Source organism: Globicephala melas, chromosome 15, assembly GCF_963455315.2.
Source record: "Globicephala melas chromosome 15, mGloMel1.2, whole genome shotgun sequence".
In the NCBI taxonomy this organism is placed as follows: domain Eukaryota; kingdom Metazoa; phylum Chordata; class Mammalia; order Artiodactyla; family Delphinidae; genus Globicephala; species Globicephala melas.
The window spans coordinates 49728349-49746661 of NC_083328.1; the positions used below are offsets into that span (position 1 = coordinate 49728349).

The 18313-nt window shown below is 41.3% G+C and overlaps 1 protein-coding gene across 1 annotated transcript in view; it reads right to left on the reverse strand.

Annotated features, from left to right (window-relative positions):
• The window catches only part of SLX4IP (SLX4 interacting protein), a 176068-nt gene that overhangs the window by 146044 nt on the left and 11711 nt on the right, over window positions 1-18313 (reverse strand). Inside the window, 1 exon segment of the mRNA XM_060285247.1 lies at window positions 17742-17797. Within this exon segment, the coding sequence (XP_060141230.1) occupies window positions 17742-17768 (27 nt within the window). The 5' untranslated portion in view covers window positions 17769-17797.

Here is an 18313-nt window from a genome sequence, read left to right on the forward strand (position 1 = left end):
ACTTTGGGGGTAGTCTGTGCCTTTAATCCTGACAACTGCCACGCCCAAGAATAGGCAGGAGCAGGGACAGCCATGCATGCACTAAGTGACCCTGCCCCTGCGCCACAGTCATTGGAGCAAAGGTGGATGCCTACGCAAATTCAGCTCCAGAAGGTTGCTTACTGGGGTGGAATGCACAGGAGTCTTATAAAAGATGTCACTTGGCAGGTGAGGCGCCATCATGATCTGTAACATGCACAGGAGAGCAGAGGGAGAGTAACAAGGAGAAGCAGAGAACAAGGTCCCACTTCTCAGAGAGAGGCCCACAGGGAGCTGCCCTGGGTGGTCTGAAGCCGTCTCCAGACCTTCCCAAAGCTCAGCCACAAAGTCCGAAGCCGGGGTTCTCTGAGACACTCTGCTCGCCTATCATGAGGTACCCTTTTCAGTTCCCATAGTTTCCACAGGTCTGTTTCTTCCTCCAAAGAGCCTTGATTACCACCAGCCTGATACAGTCCTTACTCTCTAAATAAGGCACTAAGTTCTCTTGGGCAATTTTTCAGATCCTCACCTTGTGCCCCCCAAGGATTCTCATCTTGTCTATGAAGGAGCTGGACTACATCTGTGTTTTTCAATGTGTTTTATGTCATCTCCCCCTCCTTCCCCCCCGCCCCCAGTTAAATTCTATGCAGGACCCAATACATCAGACCCATGGCAGCTGAGCCACTCGGGCTGGAGGAGGGACAGGGATCTGGCTCAGGCCCCGTGGAAGGCAGCGCTCCCAGGAACACTGTCGGAAACCCTGAGCGCAATGTTCTCTGGGGCCCCTGGCTCTGCCTGGGATCTCATCCTCCAGGGAAGAGCAGCTTCACATGAGCCGCCCCACATGCTGGCCCAAAGGAGGAGAGAGACGAGAGGGTGAGGACCGACACTTAAGCCGAGACCAGGAAGCGCGGGCAAGACCAGCCGTCGAGCAATGGCCATGACCTGAACCCAAGGCTTCCTCTGGGAGAGCAAACTCCTGGATGCAGGTGCCAGAGGGAGGCTGAGGTAAGCTGCAGTCCACAGCTCAGTGGTCAGACAGTGACACCCCAGAGAGCACCCATGCCTCTAATCAGCAGGCTGCAAAGACCAATAAACTGCTTTTCACTTTGGGATCTGGCTTATACACAGTGGTTAAGGGGAGAAAGAGGAAGTGACCAAGGCAGCAGGCTGAGCTGTAGAGGATCAGGGTCTCCACCACTCAAGACCCCTCAACCCAGGACCCACTCGGTCCTGTTGGCCTTCCGTTTGGGGTTAACCATGATCCTTATCTGACCACAAATGAAAGAAAAAAAAAAAAAGAAAAGGAAAAAAACTCCACATAGAGACTTTTAAGGACACATACCTAAATGAAGAAAGAAAGGGGGTCTAGAGAGAGAACAGCTTTTAAAAGCAAATTCCAGAGTTGAGACATTGCCCGGGGACTCATTCAGTGGCATTAATGACTCCCACAAACACATGATCTCTCAACATCCCTTTAGACTGAAGACTAACTTCTTCAGAATTATGAAGTTCCTTCAGACATTGCTTAAACAAGTCTTCATTTACTTGACGACACGAAGTGTTGTTAGACCAACAGATCATTCACAAAATTTTTACAAGGATGAAATAAGAACTCTAGTAGCTTTAAAAAAAAATTGCAAAATAAGCTACTTCATGAAATACGCTGGAGGAAAAAAGTTAAAAAAAAAGTTAATCACAATAATATTTGTTATGATGATGATGATTGAGATAATGCCTAATGTTTATTAAAATGGCTACCTTTGTTAAGCACTTAATATGCATTTAACCCTCACAATAACACTAATATAAAAATAGTGCAATTAGCACAGGCTATGCTTATGCTGCTGGTCCAGAGAACACACTTTGAGAGCCAGTGCTTTACAGACTACAGGGTCTGTCTTTTCTCTTCCTCCCCTTTGTCTCTGAGCTTCATCTTGGACCCAGGTAGGACGGTAGTAGAAGCACGTGTCCCAGTCTCACACACCAGTGTGCTGGTCCACAGGCCAGGCACCACCACAGTCCAAACAGCCAGACTGAATGCTGGCCACCCCACATGGCTTTTTCTTTCTTCCAAACAAAAGATACCAGAAATGCCAAATAAGTCAGCTGTTCACAGACCAAAATACATTTTCAAAATACTTATTTTTAAGGAGCAACAATGTTCTAGGAATAATTTATAATACCAAAATGGATAAACAAAATGAACAGTCTTATTTAAACTAGAAAAATATCCTTGCACTGGCAAAACGTGATTAAATACTTCATCAACCTTATCAGAATTAAGCAAAATGAATGGCAATTAATGTCTTCAACTACTACTGGCTTTGAAAAGGCCCATATCAGGTAACAAGGCAGTGAAAAGGGAAAAATGCTAACACTTTCTAAGTGGTGACTCTGCTGAGACGGACGATTATCCCGGAAAGGAGTTTATATTAACACCACTTAATTAACCCTATTTCCTATTTAACAAGTGGGTACTTAAATCACTTTCCAGAGTGCAGGTCAATGGTGATGCCCTGGTTCAAACACAGGCCTTTCTGCCTCCAACGCCCAAATTCTTTCCACTATATCATACACAAAAAATTCCTCCAATAAATGTTTAGGGAATTATCAAAATGTAGGACTAGACAGTTCATTAGAGATGTGCTAATTCAACACCTCATTTAATAGATACTAATAGATAAGATTTAAGAGATAGGAACATATGTGGTAAACAATCCCCAGAGATGGCCACCAACAATTCCTCCCCTCCTTCACATAAGCACACTGCTCATCCCATCAAGATGAGGAGCTGGGCTTCCCTGGTGGCGCAGTGGTTAAAAATCTGCCTGCCAATGCAGGGGACACGGGTTCAAGCCCTGGTCCGGGAAGACCTCACATACTGAGGAGTAACTAAGCCCATGCGCCACAACTACAGAGCCTGCGCTCTAGAGCCCGTGAGCCGCAACTACTGAAGCCCGTGCGCCTAGAGTCCATGCTCTGCAACAAGAGAAGCCACCACAATGAGAAGCCCGTGCACTGCAACGAAGAGTAACCCCTGCTCACCGCAACTAGAGGAAGCCCGCACGCAGCAGTGAAGACCCAACGCGGCCAAAAAATAAATAAATAAATTTATTTTTTAAAAAAAAAGAAAGAAAGAAGAGGAATCTATTTCTTCTCTCCTGACCTTGTGATTTGCTGACCAATAGAATATGGTGTCGGAGTCTGCCAGCTCCAGATTCAGCCCTTAGGAAGCCTAGCATCTTCCAGTGTCATGCTCTCTGGGAAGCCAGCACCATGCTGTAAGGGAGCTCAAGCTAGACAACTAAATGAAAGATGCCTTGTGAAGAGAGAGATGCATCGTGGAGGAGGACTGAACATGGATGGGAGTGAAACCCTCTTGAGCTTACCAGCCCAGTGGGTATCTGAATGCATCCAAATGAGTGACCCAGTCAACGCCATGTAAAGCAGAAAAACTGCCACTAAGATTTTCTGACCCATGGAATTATGAAAAGTTTCGGGCTAGCTGGTTACACAGCTAACTGCTGGTTACATAGCTAACTGAAACATGAGGTTAACTGACCTGCCCATAGTCAAGAATCAATACTAAGGACTGAAATCTAAGCCCCCGGAATTCTAGCCCTGGCCACCTGCCACTGTAGCCCACCAGGTAAACTGACACACGAACGGAGCACCCCAAAGACCGAGTGACCTTTGGGCTTTGCCACAATATGCCATAAAGAAACAGATCTGAACAAAATGACTGTACTCATTTGTTCACACCTCAGCTCTGCAGGACCGTCTGTGTTCCCCTCACCTATGGCTGCTTACATTTTGACACATTAATTTCTCATTACAAACCCCCTGAGGATAGGGACAGGCAATCATCACCCTTGTCTGTGTCTCTAGTGCCTAACTCAGGGCCTTGCACTCCAGGGATAAACGAAGATTTGCTGACACCTCACATATGAAAAGAATTAGACTAGTCCTCATGCCAAAGAATTATGAGACAAAGAACAAACAAGACACTCAGGCCAAGTCCCTCTAACACTATACAGAATGTCACTGTAAAATATTAAATAATTACTGACGGCCCATGACATGCATAAAGTGGTCTTTTCCCAAACACTTTGACAGCACTGTCTTTTATTATTACTCTGATACCCACAAGAAACTCTGTCAAACAGATAGGAATAATAGCACTACCCCACAGCTGAAGAAATGGATGCTCAGAGGGGTAACACAATTCACCCAGTCATCCACATTTCACAAGTGAAGCCACAACATGGTATCAGGAACCCTGATCAAAAGTCTGATGCTAATTTCATCTTCTACAATCCCTTCCTCAAAAACCTGAGGATCTAAATTTCAAGAAGTACTATAAAAGAACCTAGAGTCATATGATTAGAATATCGAGAATCACAGAAACTTAGGACAAGACATGATCTCAGTACTGATCCATAAGAGACAGTGAATTTTTCAGGTCATGAAAAGTGGGATGCCAGACCTGGCGCATGCCTTGCCAGAATCTATATGACGCTACATCTTTGTGAAACAAACAGCATAACATTCTTCCTCATCTCAGCTCACACTTGCAAAACACAGCACGTGCCTGTCTGCTGTGTATGGTCACTACTGCAAACTCATTCTTTACTTGGTGTTTCTAGTAGTCTTAAAATCAGAATGTTATTGTCACATGCTACGCACATGCATCAAAGTGACCTATGCAATGGCCTTGTTTCCTATATTACTTAATCCTGGGTATTACAAGAGGTTACTACCAGAGACACATCGAAAAGGCCAACAAGAATAAATGAACACTGGGCTTTCCTGGTGGCGCAGTGGTTGAGAGTCCGCCTGCCGATGCAGGGGACACAGGTTCGTGCCCCGGTCTGGGAAGATCCCACGTGCCGCGGAGCGGCCGGGCCCGTGAGCCATGGCCGCTGAGCCTGCGCGTCCGGAGTCTGTGCTCCGCAATGGGAGAGGCTGCAACAGTGAGAGGCCCGTGTACCTCAAAAAAAAAAAAAATAGAATAAATGAACACTGTGCATCCTTACAACATTTGGCTAATGACTGGACTGTTGCACGTGTGGGCTGTTCAGTGAAATATCATTTCCATTCCCAGGGATTCTGGGATGCAAGGACCCTCTGTTAATCACCACCCTACATCTCACTTCCTCAACTGCACATCCCCAAAACTCACAGTAACAATAACAGTTAGGAAAGGTGCGTAGGAAGTACAGTAACTGTTAAAAACACTGTGACTTCAAGGACTTTGTCCCAGTCGAACCCTCCAGCCTTTACTGCTAGGACCATGGCTGGGCTGGGGCCCCAAAGCCGTGCAAGGACCAAAGGGACCCTCACTCTCAGCCCCTCGCTTCCGCTTCTGGAATCTGGAAGTGAAGCACGCCAGAGGCAATCTTGTGTCACTGACAATGCTTTCTCTGAGGCCACTGCGGATAGTTTGGGCTGTTCTGTTTTCTACCGCTGTGGTTAACGGTGGTGTTTCCCGGCGAGGAGAACTATAAGGCAGAGCAATCTAAACATCCACAGGCTAACAGGCTATGGGTGAGGGCATACACACAACTCCCAGGCAAGCAAACACCGGCATTTAGCACGTCACGATGACCTAGGAATGAGCCAGCGATTTTAAAAGCACTCTGGCTGCTGTGCTTCCTTGGATCACGACATCTGCAGAGAGGTACTTTACAAAACACAGAACAATTATGCCCTCTACAGCCCTCAAAGAGAATCCAAGGAACGTACTGAGTTCTTGTATCTGTGAAAAAGCCTGAATCTACTTTCCTACGAAGAATTATTTTTGACACCAGAAGAAGTTAATAACATACACATGTGCTTTGTATGTATGTTGGAAAAAATTAGCATATCATGGTCTAACACTAAGGTGTTACTTAAAATATGATGATGTCCAAAGAATTAACATCATTGTACTGGAATAATTTACTTTCCTGAAGGCCAAATAGAAGCAAACTCTATACATTGTCATTTTGGCAATTTTCAAAAGAATTACTTAAAATATTTTCAAAGCGAAACTGTGGACTCCTTAAAGGAGAAACAGGTTGAGATGCAATTTTTTTTTAACAAAAGAAATAAACCACAAATTGAAGATTACAACATTCTCTGTCTGGGACTGAAAAAAGACCAGTAAGAAATAACTCTAAGCTTGAGTGACTTTCCTGTTTCCCATAAGCCACGAGGAAAGACATTTCTCATCTTTCTAATAGGGAAAGTGAGGGATACCAGGCACCTCGGAAATACTCCGGATTACTCAAGGTAGATACATAACAAGCAGACCACAGGTCCTTCTTCTTGGGAAATGTGGCTGGGAACAGTATGTTGTAAGAGCATGGGTAGATATAGATATAAATAATTGGAGAATATATATAACACGGACAACAGAAGCTGTGCATAGCAGTCAAAGGAACAAAGTGAGAGGGTAATCGATGCAGGAAAAGTTTAGATGTTGTGTGAAAATAAAAGAGCGTCTTTGATCAAGCCTGGAAAAAGCTGATGAGCATAGACTACAGAAGAAAAGGTGAGAGGGAAAAGGAAGAAAGAAAACCACAGGCCAGATCACTGCAGAAAATGCAAATGCATCGGTTTCATAGGAATAGGTGGGCCATGTTCCCAAGTTCCAAGATGAAAATATGGGTCAAAGTTAAAGAGGAAGGGGGAGAATAGTTATCAGAGTGCCTTGAATTGAGCTGGAGAGTTTAGATTAGGTCTGATTAAACAAAAGGAATTACTCTGATCGCTTAAGCAAGGAAGTGACAGGGTGCAAACGGTGTTAAGAAAACATTATCCTGGCACTTGTCTGGATGCACTGGAATGGCAGGACAAGAAAGGCATAGAGATCATTCAGAGATCAGTGCAGAAACGTTAACGACAAGGATAATAAAGGCTTGAATTTATAAGAAAAGGAGAGAGAAGATGCAAGTCCAGTACACTGTGTTGAGAATGGATGCAGGAAAGACAGGGAAACAGCATAATTTGGCGAGCCCAGGATGTGAGGGTAGAGCCAGGGACATTCAAAGCAAAAGCCAATTTAGAAGAAAATGTGATAAACTGAATTCTTAGTGCAAAGTTTTAGGGATCAGTTTAGGCAGAGACTTCAGGGAGGCAGGTGGAGAGTTGAAACTGAAAAGAGGGTGAGAAGCCAGGGCTGTATTTAAACACTTTCTAATCGTTCCCAAAAAGAATAGATGTGCTAATACACATGGAGAAGGACTGGGGAAGAAGCCCAGAAAACTGGGTGTCTGGCCAGGGAAGCAGAGAGAACACTTGGAAAAGGAAGTTTCATTTCAAGTCCAACAAGAACGTTGTTTCAAAGTCATCAACACTCAGAACAAATGCTCTCACTGGAGTGAGAAGGTCCCTGAAAACTTTAAGCCTGATGCAGCATTTAATTGGGTGACGGCCGGTACACTTTTATGAATTGTATTCCAAATCTATCAAGTACTCAGCACACATTTAGTTGAAGAGTTCCCAGCGTGAGCAACGTAACAGAACAGATACTGTGCAGTAGGGAAGGAAGAGCAGCCGACTGTAGTTGGTGTGCGTGTCATCACCACTGGGAAAACTCGTAGGGATCCTGTGTGATTTTAAAACTTCAAGCTCGCCCAACAAATAGACAAAATTAAGAAGCAACTGGAAGATGAAGAGTTTAAGTTCTGGGGGAAGAAATACAGAGCTACTTCTTTCACCGTGGAAAGTTTCACAAAGACAAATGCCTTTGTAAAAACATTCTCAGGGTTAAAGGTTGCACACCCGTCCTTCAGATTTATTTCTACTAAAGAATGTAACCATTTAAAACTTTTGTGATTTATTGTGTTAGGACACTTCAGTTTTAGTCTTTCTCAAAATTTAATAGAGTCATTAACTAGAACTCGACTGATATGAAAATATTTGCATAAATCTTTTTTTCAATACACAAAATCAGTGCATCTATTTCCAAATGAGTGCTGATGAAAAACTGCTACATTCCCCTTTAGGTAAATGAAAAACCTAGGGCACAGAATTTAAGTTATTCACTGAGGCAAACCAGCAAGACAAAAGCCCATTTGCTATTCAACTTTCTCTCTCTAGAAGTTCAAAGAGTTGCTCTTCACTTTTTATAAAGGGGAAATTACTGTCAATTCTTGGGCATATTTCTTTTTGCGGTTGTTCTAAGGAATGCTGAGACTAAGGTTAACTGAAATTCAGAGGAGATAGAACTATAATTGCTACAAAGGAATGGAACGAAAACAGATAGTAAAGATGCGGGGAGATTTTTTTTTAATGTAAAATCTCTCCTCTCTTTGTTAACATTAATAAAATCTTAAATCTGTTACTTCAGATTTAGGGAATAACTCAGTCGTCATACCCCAAAAGTCCAGCACACCACACTCCCCCCAACCCCAGAATAAAAAGTGGACAACTATCAACAGCTAAAGTAAAAGCTTCAAGTCTCCTGGAGTGGGTGGGAAGGAGGAGGAGAAGGTCATTACACACTCCCTGTGGAAGAAGACAAAGCCAGATCCACATTCCAGGGAAATCTGGCTGGTCTGAGTTTTTCCTTAAGTACCGATTGGCCTGTCACTAAGCCAGGCTCTGTAATCTTCCTGCTAGGGAAGCCATGAATCCCTTCTAATTAATCAAGCCCTCCCAACAAAAATTTTCCCACCCACAATAAAGTGGGCTGTGGGAAGGGAAAGCAGCAGAGCAAGCTTTGTAGCCAAAAGAATTCTAGACTTTGGTGTAGTACCTAACTAATCCAAGAAAACAGATGCAGGAAGCAGAGGAAATGATCTACAAACAAAGACAGACAATGAAGTAGGAACACAGTACTGCTCTGCTGGAACCCAAGTCGAAAATTTTAAATTATAAGATTGTAACTATAATTGCATGGGAGTGAGACCTGGCAACACTTTTAAAACACCTGTGAAGCGGGGAATGGATCCATAAACTTTTCAGAAGTAGATACCATGAATACTGATTTGATAGCTTCAACAATAATTTATTATTTAAATTTATTTTCTTCTTACTAAACTTTAATACATTATATATCCATGTCTATTTCTTGCTTCTACTTGCAAAGGAAATGGAGTTACCTTGACCTTCCTAATTTACCGTTCCCTTGCAGCCGGTTTAACCCAAGGTAAACTTCATTGAAAGCTTACTCTGACAAGGTGCAAGGAAGCAAGAGTACAGAAGGATGCACTGATTCAGACCCATGCTGTCCAATTCAGCTGCTACTACTACTACTACCTATGTGTGCCTCTAAGCAGTTGAAACATGGCCAGTAGGAATTGAGATGTGCTTTAAGAGATATATTTATATACTTAAATCTGCTTATGTAATATATAAATATTTCAGACTTTGCACACAATAAGGTCTTTGTTGCAACTATTCAACTCTGCCATTGTAGCGTAAAAGCAGCCAGGCACAATATATAAACAAATGGGAGTGTCTGTGTTCCAATAAAACTTTATTTACAGAAACAAGCAGCTCATCTGTGGGGTGTAACTTTCTGACCCCTTGTTCCCTAAAGAACTTATAATTATGGAAGTTCTAAAACACTGGGGTGGGTGCAGAGCTAGAATTAGGATCACGGAGGAGCCTGCTGCCACTACTACTTTAAGCTGAGAAAGCCTTCACTGGAGTTTAGGACACATCCTCCTGCCCTGGGCTGCAGTGGCCCAGAAGTCAAGAGACCCTGAAAGCTGGGGTTCCAAGGACTTATCTCATACACCACTGCCATTTCCTGAAATTCTGGCCTAGGAGGCAGTTATAAGAAAGAGGTGAAGGCCAGGGTCACAGCAGTGTTTTGTTTTGTTTTGTTTTGTTTCGCTTTGTTTTTAAAAAGCCCTCTTCTATGCAGGAAGGTCAGAAGACCTTTCTTCATTTGAATAAGAATAACTTGTTTGCAGGGATAATTAATACCATTCCAAGGAAAGTCTCAGAATAAACAACTGAGATGCAAGTGGCAAATTGTTGGTATTCACCTGCTTTTCTGTTAGCTTGGAAACCGTGCTCTATCCAAGTATTTTTCAACCCAGATGGTCAAAAGTAAATGCATCTATACGAAAATTTGCATAAGTTAATTCCTTTTAACTTTTATTCATGTGATTTTTTTTATCATAGTAATCCATATACACAGATTAAAATGACCTATCAAAAACAGTCCTCTTCTTCCCCATCCTGGTTCCACCCTCAACCCAACTTTCACTCACCAGGAGACACCACACAGAACTTCATCTATGTCATCTGGTATTTACTAAATCGTTCTAAATATTTTGTTTGTACTGTAATCTTTTATTTCAGATTTAAACACTATCCATGGAAAATGAAAACATAATGTTTGCAACCCACCCGCTCACACATCTCCTTCCCCAGGCTTCCAAAATTTGAAGATCTCAACATATGAAGTGTTCAAAGCTGAGCCATGTAGTTATACCATGCTTACTTTTCTATCTTGCATAATCTTTTGTTTGCTTAGAATTAAGGAATAGTTTCCCATATTCCTACCACTAAATCATTCCCACACTCTGACCTACAGAAACTCCTCTCAATACATTTAAGTACATGTGGTATTTTATTCATTTCCTTTTTTGTTGGAGACATCTTTCATAGAACCATCTGTCCTGTTCCAATTGGACTGGTTACTCTCTAAGCATTATACACAACTGATCATCATGGGATTTGCTTAGGCCCTCACCTGCTGGATTCCCTATTTCCTGGATCCCAACCTCACCCTTCCTCTGCTCACCGTCCCATCTGGGAAAAATCATATCCTTCCTAAAATAGGGTACATTAGAAGAAAATTTCTTTTAGCCTTTGCAAGTCTGAAAATGCCTCTATTCCACCTTAACATGTGATTGAAAGTTGAGCTGTGAAAAGCATTCAGGGCTGGAAACTGAGGCAGGAGGTAGATGGGCCACAAGCCCCTCCCCCCGCCCCCCAGGGTAAGCAATTGGAGATTTGTTCCCTGTGAACCGATACTCCAAGATGAGAATAGCAGGACAATTGAGAGAAGAGGCTGGGCCCTGCCCAGATAGAAGATAAGAGACCACATATTTCTCATTCTCCAAGTCAAGGAAACTTGCTCGACTAGAAAGCTCCTTGGAGGTCAAAAAAGGAGGGGGGAGCCACCCCACAGTAAGAGGCCAACTACCCATAGGCCTCTTCGGTGGAATCCATCTTGGCTGAGAGATGCGCGCGCACACATGGGAGGATCCTGAGATGTTCCAAATACGGACTCAGAACCAGGCAAAGCAAAGTGATAGACCAAAGGAAACCCGGAAGAAATGCCCCATAAAAGTGATTCAAACTACCACGAGGGCGCGACTCTCTCTGAGTCCGCCCGCCCGTGTGTCTATCCACACATCCTCTACTCTTTTTTTTTTTCTCCTAATAAACACTTTACTTGTTTCACTACTTTCCGTCTTTGTAGGAACTCTTCTGCAAAGCCAAAGGGCCAGGGCCTTGTCACTGACCACTGGTCTAGTGGCTAGGTTTCTGTGCTTCACTGCTGCAACCCGACCTCAATCTCTGGCCGGGGAACCAAAACCCTGCTTCAAGCTGCTGCAGGCCGAGGCCACCCAAGATCAGAAACTATTATCCTCAGAATATCTAAGGAATTGTTCCCCTGTCCACAACTATAGCTGCTGAGAAGGCGGTTCTGAATCTGATCCTCTGTATGTGATCTGATTTTCTTCTAGGATCTTCTCTGAATTTCCGGTGTTATGAAATTTTAGGATGATGCACCTTAGTACAACTTGTTTCCCTTGCCTTTTTTAGGTGCACTCTCACAGAAACTTTCAAATAGTAACTTTGTGCCATCATTTCTAGTAATTTTATCGTATTACTTCTTTCATAATTTTCCTCTCCACCATCTTCTTTGTTTTCCTTTCTAGAACTTTTTCATATCAATTTCATATCAATTTGTTTTTCAAAATCAATTTTTCATATCAATACTGTACACCTCAAATTTTCTTGTATTATCTTCCCACTTTTTTAACTATTATCTTTTTGCTCTACTTTCTGGGCAGTATTCCTTATCCATCTTCCCATACTTTACTAAATTTTTATTTCTATCATATTTTTAATTTACAAGAGCTCTTACCTATTTTCAGGAATTTCCCTTATTCATAAAATCCTGAACGTGTCACATGGTTATAATAGTTTCCTTTTTTGCTTTGAGGATACTAATTATAATGTTTTTAAAAGTCTTTTCTTGCTTACTAGAATCTCTCTGATCCTCCAGTTTTGCTCATTTGCTTTTCTCTCTCTTTTTCAGTTCTCTGGTTTTCTGTTTCTCAAGTTTTCCTTAAATCTCTGGTGGTATCTTTTGTCCATTCATAATTAAGAACAGACAATAAATCTCTGACTGGAAAGTTTCTGTACATGGGTGGAACTTACTGACTGCTGGGCTTCAGGAATCCAGTGGGGAACTTAGATATCTGGTTGGGGGATGCCAGATGCAGGCCCTACTTATATCAGACAAGTAGACTTTAGGTTAAGTATGACTAGAAATAAAAACAGATATTTCATAATAATTAAAGATTCTATTCAACAGAAAGAACAATCATAAATTTGTATATATGTGCTAATATAGCCTTAAGATATACAAAGCCAAGATCAATAAAAGGACAAATATACAAATCTAAAACCATAGTTGGAGATTTTAACACGCCTCTCTCAACTGATCAAACAAGTGGACAAAATATGAGCAAACACAAAGCAGATTTTTTACAACAGAATCAACAAACCTGACTTGAGTCGGATACACAGTTCAATGCACCTGACAAGCAACACTTTTTTCAAGTGTTTATAGAACATTAACCAAAATATCAATAGAGGAATTACGCTAAACAAAATGATTATGCTAATAACAAAATGATTATTAGAAAATTTCCAAAAACTTAGAAACTATACAATATACATCTGAATAAGCCATAAACAAAAATGAAACACAATGAAAATTAGAAAATATTTTGATTTGAATGGAAGCAAAATTCCCACTTTAACAGCATCTCTATCAAAACAAGAGGATACAAGTCAAGTAGGTACTTAGAGAGAAATTCATAGCTTTAAGTGCATATACTAGAAAAGAAGAACGGTTCCAAAATCAATGATTTAACCTTCCCCCTTAAGAAGCTGAAAAAAGGACAAATTTGCTCAAAGAATGTAGAAGGAAGGAAATAATAAAGAAATCAATAAAATAGAAAACAAGTATGCTACAGGAAAATAAAATGAAACCTGAATTTGGTTCTCTGAAAAGACTACTAAAAATAACAAATCCCTATCAGCACTAATCAATATCATTCCTTTGGAAAGGCAAATCAAAACCACAATGAGATATCACCTCACACCTGTTAGAATAGCTATTATGAAAAAGACAAGAGATAAATACTGGTGAGACTGTAGAGAAAAGGGAACTCTGGTGCATGGTTGGTGGGAATGTAAATTGGTGCAGCCACTATAGAAAACATTATGGAGGTTAATCAAAAATTTTAAAGTAGAACTGCCACATGATCCAGCAATCCCACTTCTGGGTATATATCTGAAGGATATGAAATCACTATCTTGAAGAGATATCTGCACTCCCTGTTCACTGCAGCATTATTCACGATAGCCAAGACATGGAAACAACCTAAGTGTCTACTGACAGATGAATGAATAAAGAAAATATGGTATACACATGCAATGGAATATTATTCAGCCATAAAAAGGAAATTCTGCCATTTGCAGCAACACAGATAGACCTTGAGGACATTATACTAAGTGTAGTAACTCAGACAGAGAAAGACAAATAAATACTGTATGATTTCACTTATATGTGGAATCTTAAAACATCAAATTCATAGAAACAGAGTAGAATGGTAGTTGCCAGGGGCTGAGGGATGGGGTAAATGGGGTGATGTTGGTTGAAGGGTACAAACTTTTAGTTATAAGATGAGTAAGTTCCGGGGATGTAATGTACAGCATGGTGACTAGAGTTAGCAACACTGTACTGTATACTTGAGAGTAAAGCTCTAATGTTTTCACCATGACAACAACAAAATGGTAATTATGTGAAGTGAAGGACGTGTTAACTAAAATTACTGTGGTAAACATTTTGCAATTTATACATTTATCAAATCAACATATTGTACACCTTAGACTTACACAATGTTATATGTCAATGATATTTCAATCAAGCTGGAAAAAATATAATCACCCATTTGGAAGGTTCAAGCCTAGTTGTCAGAATATTTGGAAGCCAGGATAGCTGAGAGATGGCATCCTAATGCCTAAAAAGGGTAGGAGAGAGAGAGGAGTTGGGAATAAACTCATTCCAGTTAAGTCCGGAGTTGTGAAGAACTTCAACTTTCAGTTCTTTGTATCAGCTTAGCACATAAGACAAAGCTTGACACAGAAATAAGTACTCAATTTGTAGATATCCTCATATAATACTCTTTGGGTTTGTATGGGTAAGTTTGTCCACAATCTCTTGGAACAGGAGCTATTCAAGAGAGCTTTTCCTTCATCCTCTTGAGAAACTGTGGGTTTCATGAAAATGCAAAAAAAATCTCTGCTCGCTGACCAAGGGAAGCAGCATGGAAGCCTGCCATCCACCCAGGGCTTGGGCAGGGGCGGGGGGTGGGGGGCAGGGGAGGGAGAACAGCAAGGAAAATACTGGAAAATACTAAAAACACTAAGCTTGTGCCATACTCAGTTGTGGGTTGCAAAGTCAGACTACCCACAAGGTGGTGGAATCCCAAGCCCTGAAATGAATATAAACCTGGTCCAAAACCACCAAAATGCCAATGGCTCCAGCAGAAGTAAACTTGAAACCGCTCCACTGCTCTGCAGGGCTGAGCTCATAGGTCTTTCCACCCGTGTATTTCACACTTAGTAAATAACAGTGGAAATAACAGAACAATCTAAAAGAGGCTATAAAATAAACTACTTTAAGATTATGAAGGAGATAAAAGAAGGATATGGAAACATATTGAAAAAAGGGACAAGTATATATATAAAAAAAGAACTGGTAGAATTTGAATTAAAATAAAACAAACATAAATTCTCAAATGAAAAATACAGTCACTAAAAATAAACAAAGAATAGAATAAATACAGATTAAAAAGGAGAATAAATACTGATGACAAGCTTTTAGTAAACTGGAAGAGATCTGATAAAAAGCACTCTGAATGCAACATACAGACATAAAGAGAAGAGAAAAAGGAAACGGAAAATGGCCAAGCAGAGTTCATCAGAGTGGGCACGCGGTGACTGCAGCAAGAGCAGGTGTGCATGTCCCCTGTTGCCCATGACACCCTAGGGCAGTGCACAGCAATCTGGCTGGGCGGGATGTCAGACCTTCAGAATGGGATCCCACTGCTTGGGTTGTGGGCCTTTTAAACTGCATGATTAGGAAAGCACTTGTTCCTTGCCTGTGTGATCAGACAGAAGCAGGGACACCAACACAACATGATGTGTAGAATCTTCCATATAATGTGTCAGAACTCTGACTATCCCTAACCTGCTGGCTTGACACCCATGGTTGGGGTCACTCCCCCACCTGGCATGACCTGGGAGTTAGGTTCCAAGTCTTGCTGGTGCAGCTGTGAGATCAGGCAATCTCATAGCAGAATTTACCACATCAGTATGTATGTCTTGGAAATCAATTGACCCAGCTCTGGCATAATTAGGGGCCTAGGGTCTAAGCTTTGTGGCTGACGAGGATTGTCTATCCGAATGGACCACAGCCAGTTTGGGCGAAGCTTTGCTAGAGGCCCAGTCCTTTTCTGAGCAGACAGCCTGCAGGCGCTCAGTCCTGGATGAGTTAACATCACCCTCTAGCACATAATAAACAGTTACGTGGGACTATTCAACAAACTTCGTATAAGAGTTCCAGAAGAAGAGATCAGAGAGAACAGAGAGGAGCAGTACTTGAAGAGAAAAAGGTCGAAATTTTCCAAAATTGATGAAAGACTTGACTCTTCCAAATGAAGATGTACATTGCATCCCAAGCCAGATAAATAAAAAGTCTGTATCTCAAGATTTCACAGTGAAACTATAGAATATCAAAGACACAAAATCTTAAGAGCAACCAAAGAGAACCAAGATATCTTGATAAGCAAGATAACAAAGAAAGAAATCACGATGGGCTGACAGTAGACTTCTTTGCTGACTAGTCTCCACAGATGCACCCCAGATTCTCCCCCTCCCTGTAAGCACAAGCTGCTTCTCCCACGGAGAGTTGCAGCTTCCCTGGAGCTGACCCTCTGAGTGCTCTGACCAACAGAATGCAGAGGAAACGCACGTGGGATTCTGAGCTCAGGCCTTCAAGGCACGGACAAATTACACTTTTTTCTTCTCGCAACTTTTGCTCTGGGACACCATCCCTCAAAACTCAGCCACCAAGCCAGGAGAGGAGCCCAAGCCACACAGAGTAGCCACCTGAATGAGAACTGAGGACAACAATTAACAGCCCCAGGTGAGATTCCAAGCACAGCCAGGATCCACGGCCAGCCACATGCCCGGCCAGCTTTGATGTGCAGGCTGAACTCAGTCCCCAGATGACTGCAGCCCCAGCCAACATCAAGAGAAGAAACCGCCCAACTGATACCAGGCGACCTACAGAATCCTGAGAGAGAATAAAATGGCTTCTGTTTTAAGTCACTACGTTTTAAGGTGGTTTTAAAGCATCAACTGATAATTAAAACATTTCTCAGTTGCAATAAGAGATTTCAAAAGACAATGGAAAAATACCTTTAAAGTGCTGAGAGGAACTGATGTGCAACCTAAAATTCTAAAACAAACTTTACTTTCTAGAGGAAAACCAAAAGACATTTTTAGACAGACAGATTGTGAAAATTCACCACTTATAATCTCTCACAGAGAGGAATGCTACATATAGAATATACAGATACTAGAAATAACTGTGAATAATGAAATTTATAAATATGTTGTAAATCTAAAGCACTGACTTGGTAAAGATAAGATACGACTACAACACTAAACAGTATCTGATCTGGTTAACCACTATGATTTCTCTGTTTCGGTGTTTTGAATTTCTGCTTAATTAAACACTAGCGCAGGGAAAATGCCCTAAAGAACAGGCATATGTGAAGCATCCTTCATACAATGGTTCCTCTCGAGACTGGATCTGCAGCTAGTTGGATGCAGGACTCTTGGATGCAGAACCTGGAGGGTCGACTGTACTCACTACCAATTCTTCCCCTCTCCTTCCCCACCACCCCTCACAGGTGACCCTTCCATTCCTCCACAACTGAGAAGGTCTGGGACCCAGCCATCAAGGGATAGAGAAGAGATGCTTACAAGAGAAAAGCAAAAGAGGGCAGCCAGGCAGGAGAACTCGCTCCTGGCATTCACCCAGGCGCAGCATTTGCTGCCTGCTTCTTTACTTTTACATGCTTTGTCATAATCAAAAATGACACCATGGACATACAATGTGAATAATACTTTTTAACATTAAGGACCAAGTTATGTCCCAAAGGCATCTTACAAAAGACTTTAAGCAAGAAACTCCCATGACCATATGAACTATTCATTTTCTCCCCCATCTCATTCTTAACATGCAAATTTTCAATCACCTACTTCAAATTTTCAGTAGTGTCCCAAATCTGAAGAGTAGAAGGAAAGTTCAGGGCTACTGTTTTCAATTAACACAGGACTCAGTTATATTAGAAAGTGATTAATCATTTTAAAGAAAGCTATTAAGCATTACTTACCTTAACAGCAAATTTCTTTGACGCCATGGCTTACTGATTCCAGAGTAATTACAGACCTTTAACAGAAGAAAAAAGAAAGTTAAAAAGTAGGTATATCAAAATTTCTTTCGATTTGTATATTATATAAGAGAAAGGTTGGCTGAATAATCAAATATCAACAGGTATTCTTACAAGATGAATGTTCACTTATAACTGGTCTTAACAAAAATATTACATTGAATTAATAGTTTACGAACTGCCCACAAAGAAAAGCACAGGCCCAGATGTATTCTACCAAATGTTTAAAGAACAATTAATACCAATCTTTCACAGACTCTTTAAAAGAAGCATAAGAAAAACTCAAATCATTCTAAGAGGCCAGTTACATCCTGATACCAATACCAAACAGAAACATCACAAGAAAGGAAAACTACACACTAGTATTCAACAAAATACTACAAACCAAAGCTAGCAACATATAAAAAGGATTATACACCATGACATTAGATTTATCTCAGGAATATAAGATTGGTTTAACATCTGAAAATCAGTATAATACACTATATTAATAGAATAAAAGAGAAAACACATGA